General features: G+C 29.8%; 1 protein-coding gene across 1 annotated transcript; it reads left to right on the forward strand.

Annotated features, from left to right (window-relative positions):
• The first annotated feature begins 44 nt into the window (after positions 1-44).
• LOC124493569 (uncharacterized) lies at positions 45-9,132 on the forward strand. The gene is made up of 4 exons (XM_075731779.1): positions 45-171; positions 1,796-2,584; positions 5,123-7,056; positions 7,204-9,132. The coding sequence occupies exons 2-4, from the start codon at positions 1,874-1,876 to the stop codon at positions 7,382-7,384; spliced, it is 2,826 nt and encodes a 941-aa protein (XP_075587894.1). The 5' UTR covers positions 45-171; positions 1,796-1,873; the 3' UTR covers positions 7,385-9,132.
• Positions 9,133-11,812: the final 2,680 nt, after the last annotated feature.

Below are 11,812 nucleotides of genomic sequence, written 5' to 3' on the forward strand. Positions count from 1 at the left end.
TGAAAAGATTCTTCATATATCCCGAAACAAAAAAATGAAATGAAATTCATTTGGAATCTGAATCCTGTATAATGCTGACCAGAATTTGTTTTTTTATGTGTATGTGTGTGTGTATGTGGCCACCAGTCGATTTTGAATATTCCCGAATTATATAAAAAACTAACAAACACGGTATGTTGATGTTTTGCTATCTGTTTTTTTTAAATTACTACTACAAACACTAAATTAACGTTTTCATTGTGTGTGTGTGTGTGTTTTATCATCATGAATAATTAATAATCAAACAATGTAAATTTATCATTTTGATGAGAATTAACAAGATTTCAATTTCAATTTTGTTTTTCATCGTGAATGAAATTAATCTCATTTTTTTACATGATATTCTTGTGTAGAAAATGTGAAAACAGAATGAATACAGAATGAATCGAATTGTATTATTCTCGATGATTAATTTTTAATTATTCTTGATTCTCATTCTGTTCTTGGTTTTTTTGTTGTTGTTGTTGTTGTTGTTGTTGAAGAATTGTAATTAATTTACCTTTTACAATGCAGTAGTTAATTTGAAAAAAGCAAATTTTTTTTTTTCATTTTTACATGTTTTGTAATAGTTTGAGATTCTGTCTGATCGAATAATGGCAACAATGGTATATAAATACACAAAATCTGTCCATATGGATAAAAAAAACAACAGACTAGACGATTATTAATCGTTGTTATGTCTGTCTGGATTTTTTTTGTTTATCTTGAATTTCCGAATGGGTTAGAATCTGAATTTCAAACGAATCTTTTTGATCATGATGATGATAATGATCAACACAGATGGACCACATAAACAGATGCTGAACAAAGAGAAAAAAGTCAAAGAGCAAATTGGTTTGCATTTGTGGATGCTAAATTTTTAATATCATTATGTTATGTGATATTATAGTTGTTGTTTAGCTCAAACAAACAAACAAACAAAAAACAAAAACAACAGTAGTTACCAATTTAGATTGAAAATTGCGTATCGAATCATGTTGATTGATGATGATTGTTGTTGACGATGAAGGTCGATTTCTAACCAGAAAACAAAAATATGTAGAAAACACACACACAGAGAGAGAGTGAGAAATAAGAAAAATTGAAAATTTGAACCAATATAATCGAAGAAAATGATTTTCTTTCCATTCTTCACTGTGTGTGTGTGTGTGTTGAAAAATTACCGATTGAAACAGCAACAAAAAAAATATCAAATAAATTGTCGAAAGAAGAAAAAAAAATGATTTTGAAAACACACACACACACACACACACAGAAAAATCATATCCTAGGCTATGATTACGCCTGACCAATTCGGGCCATATGACACACACACACACATACACCAAACAAACCAAATCTAACCGAGTGTTCCACTTATGATGATTATGGTGATGGTGATGTTATTATCGGTTGCGGTATTGGTCTTTGGTCCATGATCCAAAAAAAAACAAAAAGTCTCAACAGCAGCAGCAACAACAACAACAACAACAAAAAACATTCAATTGAAACGAATTGTTTTTTTTTTCGTTATTCGATTCAATGATCAATTTTTTTTAGTTTTTTTTTCTTTCGTTCAAAAGTTGCCCATTTCTTTTTTTTTGTTGTTTTGTGGATTTTCACTACATACACACACACACACACACACCAATCTATTGATGGTGAAATGTTTTTCTGCAAATACACAGAAAAAAAATAATTACCATAAAATTATCATTAATAATCGATGGAAATATATCATTTTCTTTTTTCTCTCGTTTTCTTTGTTGTTCATCAGTCATCAGTGTTTTTTTTCTAGTCTATAAATTGACATTGTCGATGAAATAAAAAAACAACAACAACAACAACGAAGAAAATGTCATCGAAGCGAAGAAAATCAGCACCACCAAATAAATTATGTTCACCATCATCATCAGTATCATCCGATACTACAATGACAACATCATCTATGGATAATGTTGATAATGATGTTGATGTTGATGGTGGTAAACAACAACAGGAACAGGAAATCATTGGTCATGATATGAAATTAGATAATCAATTTCATGATATGGATATGGATCATGAAAAAATTGTTGACTTTTGTTATGATGATGATCATGATGATCATGATGAAGAAGATCTTGAATATTTAGATCTTGAAGAAGAAGATGATGATGATGACGAAGAAAAAGCTACAACGACCACCACTCAATTCAATAAAGAATCATCTACTAGTAATTTAATGGGCACTAAAAAAAATACAACCAACTCAACAACAACAACAACAACACCATCATCAACAACAACCAAAGCATCATCGTCGTCATCATCACCATTTGTTAATCGTGTCAAAGTTTTTGAAGAATTAATTGAAAATTGTAAATTAAATTGTATAAAAGAATCATTAATACAATCAAATGAGATCAGTAGCAATGGACAAATGGACAAAACAACCATATTGATGGCTGAAAAACGTTTGAATCAAATTATTGATCAATTATCACGTTTACGGCAACGTTTTATACAACGAAGTGAATCATCATCATCAACATCAACAACATCGTCATCGTCAACGGATCATGAGGTATGGTTGTAGAGATTTTTCTTTTTTTCCATGATTATTGTTTGCATGTGGAAAAAAAAGTTGTACACAACTTTGTGTGTGTGTGTCGGTGTGTGCATGTTTTTAAGAAATTGATTAATTAACACAATCAACAAACACCTAACACAGAACACAGACATAGACACCAACTTTTCTGAAAACTTTTTCGCCTTTTGGTAGGTGACAAACTCACTTATTGTTTGTGTGAGTGTGAATGAAAAAGGAGAGCGACTTTGTAACTTTCTGAATTCTGTCAACCAAAAAAAAGAGAAAAAAAATTCATCAATCATCAGCTACACAAGGGGTTGTTTTTAATTAGTCATTTTTCATTTGCTTAATTTATTCTAAGAATTTTTTTGTTGTTGCACACAGATAACATGCATAATAAGAAACTTGTGAAACAAAAAAAAAACAATCACCACCATTCTCGCTACATTTGCATTGTGGTCGTAACCGAAAACATCGATTGAATCACAATCATTTTTTTCGGGGGGGAGAGGGTTCCATAGATCAACAACCATTGAGATTTTCCCTCTGATTATAGTTTGAATGTTGAATTGATAACTTGAAAAAAAATCAATGGAAATTGATGCACAATGAATTGGCATGCATAAAATAAAATAATGAAAAAAAAAAAGATTAATCACACTCTCTCTCTATGGGTCTCTAGTCGTCATCCATCGGTTATATTGGATCACTGTATGTGACACGTGTGTGTCACACACGCATACACACACACAACAAGTTCATATTTTTGTCGGTCCATACCCAAATAAAAAAAAAGACCGGAATCAAATTATTCTTTGATGAATATCTTCACCGTATTTTTTTTTGTTGTTCCATTATTCCATTAAACAAAAAGCAAAAAAACAGCAGTGAATAAAGAAGAAAATAATAAACTTGAGTTTTAGAAATTAAGTTTTTTTTTCTGAGTGTTGCTGTTGATGGACTTTTTTTCTGTTTTGTTTTGTTTCAATTTCAAACATTATTCGTCAATGAATGAATGAATGAATGATTGTACAAATTGGATTATTGTCACATAATCTCAAATAGCAGCGACAAATATTGCCCATTTTTTTGGTATTGAAAAAAAAACTTTACAACGTTGTTCAAACAACATCATAGAATATATGCGTGTATGTCCCAAATGTGATTGTGTTATTTTTTTCTTCTTGTTTTTCATCTGATAATAAACATATTCTGTAAATGAATGACGAAGAATCGAATAGAATAGGAGAGCAGAACAGAATCTGCTCAAATGCAAATGAATTTGAAAAGATAATGTTTTTTTTTTGTTTTCACTTTCAACGATACATTAATTATTCTAGACTTTATTATTTGAATGAGAAGTAAAAAAAATTTTTTATTACAAAACAAGGGTGATGACAACGGTTGATATATCCAAAGCTAATTCATCATCATCATCATCATCATATTGATTCATTAGATTTCAACAGAGAAAAAAAACCAGAATCTCTTGATTCTGGGCACCATTATTCATCCTCTGAAAAAAAACTGAAGAAAGAAATGGAAAAAAATGTGAAAAAACCCTTTTAATTTAGAAAAATGTAACAGAGATTTTGATTTTGCAATTTTCTTTTCTTTTTCTTTTTTTTGATGATTCTGCTTGATTTGAAATGGATTCTATTCCATTTTTTTTTTGAGAAAGAAAAAAAGAAAAAAAAGAGTAAATGTAATTATCATGGAAATATCATCATCATCATCATCATCATTAGATGTTCATCGGATCATCATCAATATTAAAAGCTCCAAATGAGGATCATGATGATTCAAAAAGAAAAAAAAACATTTCTCCATATTATTATCACGAGTAATAACGACAAAAAAAAATATTAAAAAGTTTTTTTTGTTGTCGTTGTTGTTCGGCTTGTTATTTCTGCCACGAACAACTGCTCTCTGCCGCTTTCTATATACATATTTGAACATCCGATTTGGTTGAAAACGTTCTGTTCATCAATCGGTAAACTAAAAATACAAAAAAAAATCGTAATAATAATGTGAATGTGACACGCGTTACCATTATCAAATTACTCTATTCATATAAAACTACCAATGATGATGATGATGATGATTACCATTACCCGTAACGGGAATAATGATAATCATCATCATCATCATCATCATCATAACAACGGTGTATTACGTTTGTTGTATAATGTATGTATGTGTATGTGTATGTGTTTTATTTTTCATAGAAAATAAATTGAATTATCCATATTTGAGTGTGTCCGTGTGTCAATTACGAATTGGATTTTTTTTTGTTGTTGTTGTTTTCGTTGTGTGTGTGTGTGTCGATCCATTCTCCATTCCATTCGGTTTTTTTTCCATTTTTTTTTTGTTCGACCACAAACTTAATAGCTTAATTTATTAACATTAAAATGAGAGAAATAAAAACGTGTCCGATCTCTTTCGCATATGTTTTTTTAATTTTTTTTAGATAATTTAAATTGTCTTTTTGGTTTGATTCTGTTTGTCTTTTTTTTTTTATTTTGGTTATAGTTTTCAAAAAATCTAGATGGCTCCGCTTCCGGAACTTCATCGTCGTCATCATTATCATCATCATCATTGTTTTTAGATCAGAGCATTATTCAATCACAACAGCAGCAACAAAATTCAGATTCATCATCACCATCATCATCATCATTGCATCCAATACAATCGAATAATGCAATTTTTCATCCTTTGTTACCGCCACCATCATTGCCGCTAACATCGCAACCAGAATCTTTATTGGATTCTACAGCAGCAACAGCAACAACGTTGACCAATGAAACGGAAATTCTTCAACGTATCTATCGTCATTTAAATTTACAACAATATCGAAATCCAGATCCGAAAGACAAACAAACCAAAATCAAATCCATTTCACCATCAACTGATTTCAACAACAACAACAATGAAACAACAATGTTACAATTATGGGAAAAATATCATCACAATCCACAATCGGATTTGATTTCAAATCCAGATGTTTTAAATTTAAAAGCCACAATTCAACAACAACATCTTCAGGATAACATTAACATTTTTGCTGCATCCAAAATTCATCATTTATCACAACAACAACAACAGCAACAACAACAACAACATTTGACAAACACTGGTTGTTCATTATATGAATCATTATCGGCCAATACAATTCAAACCCTTATGAATTCACGTAATAATCATCAAACGAATATTAATCGATCGACAGTGGAATCCGATAATAATCCTCATTTTCGAAACAATTCGTTGCATAATAATCAAATTCATCATCATTCATCTCCTTCTTCTGTACACCAGTATTTATCACAAACCAATCTTTTACATCGAATAAGCACAGAAAATCCATCGACATTTAATCTGGAAAATTATCTTCATGGTCGATCATCGAGTAATTTATTCTTGAACAATTTACTTCTTTCAACATCACATCAACATTTCCATCATCAATCCACATCTGATTTACATCAGAATCAAATAAAATTAGCAACGGCTGCAGCGGCTGCAGCAGCAGCGATGGCTACAACAGCAAAAAATTCAACAGATTCATCAAATGGAATTGCTCCAATCAATATGGAAGCATTGGATATTGAAAAAATGTCAAATTCAATTCTGAATCATTATAATGCTGCTATGTTGATGCCAAATTTATTGAATAATTTTACGGAATTAAAATCCAATTCTAAAATGGAAACATCACTGAAGAACCATAATAATCATCACCAACAAGAATCATTTCATATGGATCATCAACAAGAATCGACCAAAGAATCGTTGATTAATCAATTGCAACAAAAAACGGAAAAAATTCTAGATAAAACTATGAATAAAAAATCAAAATCAAGAGATTCATCATCATCATCAATTCTTTCATCGAATAACGGTCGATTTATTTCGAAAAATTCCCGTTCTTCTTCAGAGAAAAATGGTAACTGTTATCAAATAAATTCCGGCACAATCTTAGAGGCAAATCAAATTGCACCAGAATCGATGATAATCACTCGAATGAATGGCAGTGGTGGTGGTAAAAATAGTCGATCATCGTCTAGTAAAAAATCTAGCCAAGAAAATCGAAACAACGTCCACAATGATAATATTCCATTTTTGTCAAGAAATCCACATGAACATGGACATATAAAACGGCCAATGAATGCATTTATGGTTTGGGCAAAAGATGAACGTCGTAAAATATTGAAAGCATGTCCTGATATGCATAATAGTAATATATCGAAAATATTGGGTGCACGTTGGAAAGCGATGACAACCATTGAGAAACAGCCATTCTATGAGGAACAATCACGTTTATCACGTGTTCATATGCAACAACATCCAGATTATAGATATCGGCCACGGCCAAAACGTACTTGTATTGTTGATGGGAAAAAATTACGTATATCCGAATATAAACAATTAATGCGATCTAGACGGCAAGAAATGCGTGCATTATGGTAAGTTTTATAATAAAATAAAATAAAATAAAATTTAGTTTTACATGCAAACAAAGAATGAGAAAAAAAAATCGAAAAACATCAAATCAAATAAATTCAATAAATTGAAATTGATAACATAAAAACAAATCGATCAATAATGCATAGGTATCTGGATGATGATGATGATGATGATGATGATGGTATCGATATCGATCAGAAAACCATAATGATCAATTCAAAAACAAATGATTCGGCCACAAATAATGGCAAAGATAAATTGACAAAAGAAACCAACATTATGACATCATCACCAAAAATTAGCAATAGTTCAATATATAATCATTAATTTCAATCATTCAACAAAACATCATATGACATTAAAACGACGTAAAAAAAACATTATAAAAATCATCATCAAACGATTTCTGATTCATCATCAATATCTACAGTAGCGACAAATTATGATTAAATCGCCGCAACAACATGATATAAACGATACCAGAAATGACTACTACGACGATGATGATGATGATGATGAAGATTTAATCGAATAAAACCACACACACACACACACACACAGGCATCGATTTATTACCCAAAGGTCCAAATAAACAAATTTTACGTACACACACACACGAATCATAATCAATGATTGATTCATTTTTGATTTTTCTGTCAAATTTTTTTTTTGGCTGATGATCAATTTTGATTATAAAAACCACACACACACACACACACAAGTATGAATCAATGTATCAAAAAAGAAAATTTCTGAAAATTAGATTAAAATTTTTTTTTTTGAAAAATTTTCTTTCCATTTAAATTTCTCTTGATAATCATCGTCATCATCAGCAACATTTGGGAGATGAAAAATTTTGTTTGTTTGCAATTTTTTTTCCACTCTTTTTTGTTTTTGTTTGTTTTACCATTTTCTCGCAATGTTTGTTAACAACAACAACAAAAAAAAATTTTCTTTCTTTCCATTTCATAGACACACACACATATATATACCTCATTATTATTATTAAATTGATCTGGAAACATCCATTAACATGCCCATTCAAAGGCTTTTGTCTTGTACATTTGTTTGCATGTGTGTGTTGTGTGTGTGTGTGTGGATGAAAAATCCGAGTTAAAAGGTTTTTTTTCCATGACTATCCGTTGTTCCACTGGATCAATTGTGTCATTGTTTGTCAACTGTATACAACAAAATAGACACTTTTATCCCTTCCAATTTATTCTAAATGTTTGTAACAAACTGGCCAACACACACAAGCACACACAATATGAATATATACACGATACATTTTTATCCACTAATGCCGATTATTATTATAAAACTACAATGGAAAACTATTTTTACTCTCACCACCATACAATAAAAAAACGAGAAATGGATCTGTCTCCAGAGATCAAATGAGAGAGAGAGAGAGAGAGGGAGCAATAACCAATGGGAAAAGCAAAACGAAGAAACATAAAAATCATAAAAAAACACCGTTTCCAGCGCCCTCTTTATCCACAACAATCATCTTCATCATCATCATAATGATCATGATGATCATTTACAATGTGAAAAAAATCTATTAAATTGAATCATCATATATCAACTTTTACTTTATTAATTTTTTTTTTTTAAGAAAAGATAATGGCCATCATCATCATCATCATCATGATTAAAACTAAATTATAATCTCTCTCTTTCCACACACACAAAAATAAATCAGCTACTAATAATAACCACACATACAGAATTCAAAGAATATTCTCATCAATTATTCAAACATTTTGAATCTTGTATACTCATCCTTCAATTCTTTTTACTCAAAATGAAATCTAAATTGATTTTTGTTTTCTCTTCCACTTTTTGTCTAAATGTTTGCTGTGTGCATCATTTTTTTTTCTCATCAAAATTTCTCTACCTTTACTATTCGTGTGTGTGTGTGTTTTTGAATCCAGAATCCAGAATCCAGAAAACAAAAAACTACTACCACTGCAAACAAATTGTTGTCATATATGAAAATTGACCATTTTTTTTTGTTCTTACAGTGTAATAAAAATGACCAGTTTTTTTTCCTGGAAAAAAACAAAACAAAACATAAAACTTTCAAATTTTGTGTGTGTGTAGATTTTCATTAAGTGTTTTGATGGTTGTGACAAAAATGCAACTGAAAACGTTGTGTAATTACAATGAATATATGAGATGATTGCGTGATTGACCACCATATTGTTTTTGTTGTTGTTGTTGTTGTTGTTTTTCCTATTGACCACAACCACAATGTGAAATTTATGAGCTTAATGAGCTGATAAAAATTACATTGAGTAAATAATGATGAAAAAAAAACTTTTATTTTCCTCTAATTTGACCATATAATGATTATTATCATCGTGGACTAACTCTTCTATTTTTTTTTTGCAATTCTAGTGATGATAACGATGTAATTTCTTAATTCTTAATTCTTAAAATGATGAGCTGAATTATTCTGTATGTTTAAAGTTGACTTTTGGGACTACGGTAATTTTGTCCAGTGTTTTTTTCTTTTTCTTCTTCTGGAATTATGTGATCATGCACGATAAATCCATTTTTTTTTTTTTTTGCTACGGCAAAGCGAAAATTCATCGGAAGCCTGGGAATCCAAAAAAAAATTGAATTTTCCACTCTTCCGTATATTCAGTAAAATTCAGAGTACCACCATTATAATAAATAAATAAAAAAAAAAACAAAATTTCAACCGACCACTTACCTTGATGCATCCACATGAAAAAAAATTGTATATTCCATGATTTCAGGAATATTTGAAACTCTTTGAAAATTGGTTGTTTCTTTCTCTCTCACTCTCTCTCTCTCTCTTTCCATCGATATAAATAAATACAGAGATAGAGAAAAGTTTCAAGTTTCAAATCCATTATTGAAACAAATAAAAAAAAAAATTTAAATTTAAAAAAAAATGCTGCTTGGCCATTGCATTACGTCGTATCTGTGTGTGTGTATCGGTGTGTATTTGCATATTGGAATGGTCAGAAACAAACAAACAAACAAAAATTTACATTTTAAATCAAATCAAATTAAATTAAAGCAAAGATATGGTACTATCTTGCTATGATGGCACACGATCATATATCGTGTTGTATATATACAAAAATATTTTTAAAAAAAAACCTAAAAAGCAGCCACAACAACAACAAATTGACGATTTGCATTTGCATGGAATATGTGGACATGATTTTTTTTTATTTGATTTGAAAAAAAAATGAAAACAAAAATCAAGAATTGGAATCATATATGTATGTAGTTGGTTGAAATGATAATAATAAAATAAAATAAATAAATAATCAGCAAACCAGATTTTTTTATCTTTTTTTTTTGGTTATCGTTAAAACGAACGATTGTCTAAAACCATCGAATTATAACCGTGTTTTTGTTGTTGGCCATTAATCATCACAACACACATACACACAAAACATGTTCTCATCTGAAGAAAAAAATTTTTTTTTTTATGGTCAAAGTCATCATGATCGAAATCATCATGAAGCGTCTATGCGTATCTATTATTTACCATCATCATCATCATCATCATTTGGGACAATTGAACTTTCCATCTTCTATTTTTTTTTTCTTTTAAATGACAACAACAACAACAACAACGAATGAAATCAAAGAATAATAATAACCACAAGATCTTAATTTTTTTTGTTTTGTTTTCTTTTTTTTTTGGTTTTTGGTTCATAAATAATGAATATAAATATTCCATTGGGGGTATATAATAAACATATATATATGACGATGATGACTCAACTCAACTGTGCTAATACTGGAATTTTCCAACAACAGTAAAAGAAAAAAAAATCATTCGATAATCGATTCAAATCAAATCAAATCAAATTGACCTTCTTGATTTCTTTTCTTTTCATATATACACATTGTGGATGTGAAATAATGGATCGATTCTTGTGTGTATCATGAAAACCGATATATGATAATGATTATTAAATAATAAATGATTATCTTCGTCTTTTTCATCTTTTTTTCTGTTTTGTTTTGTTTTGTTTTTTTTTCGAGAATATGAAAAAAAACCACATACAAGCAACAGCCAACAACAACAACAACAACAACAAAAAATCATGGATCCAAGCTGTGGATATATAAATAAATCATCATCATCAATTTTATTCTCTCTGTAGCCACCACCACCACCAACAACACAGACAAACAAACAAAAAAAAATCGGTCTGGTCGGAAATCATTTTGTTATTCTTGCTATAGTGACCAAGTTGGATATATGATTTTTTTTTTGTCGTCGTCGTCGTCGTTGTTGTTGTTGTTGTTGTTTGTCATCATCATCATCATCATCTATACCAAAAACTAAATAATGATTTTTATGAAATGTAGAATTGCTTACTTCATTGAATATTCCATTTTTTTTCTATATATATATCCGGCTAGTATTGAATTTGCTTTTTTTCTCTCTCTATCTCTCTGGTTTTCATATATTCTTATTATTTATTCTTTCATAACTAAATAAGATTTGATTTGTTTTTCTCGTTCTCTTTCTCTCTATCCAGAAAATGTCCCATCGACAACAGCAATAAGCATATGGATAACGATGATCATGATGATTCTAGTGGCCAAAAACAAAAATCACACCAAAATGCACTCATGTAATATACACACACACACACACAGTATCTGGTCATTATTATTTCGATTTTTGTTTTCATCATCAATTCGATATATATCCTTATGTGATTATAATTCATTTTTTTTCTTCGTTTCAGA

Source organism: Dermatophagoides farinae, chromosome 6 (genome assembly GCF_024713945.1).
Source record: "Dermatophagoides farinae isolate YC_2012a chromosome 6, ASM2471394v1, whole genome shotgun sequence".
Taxonomy (NCBI): Eukaryota; Metazoa; Arthropoda; class Arachnida; order Sarcoptiformes; family Pyroglyphidae; genus Dermatophagoides; species Dermatophagoides farinae.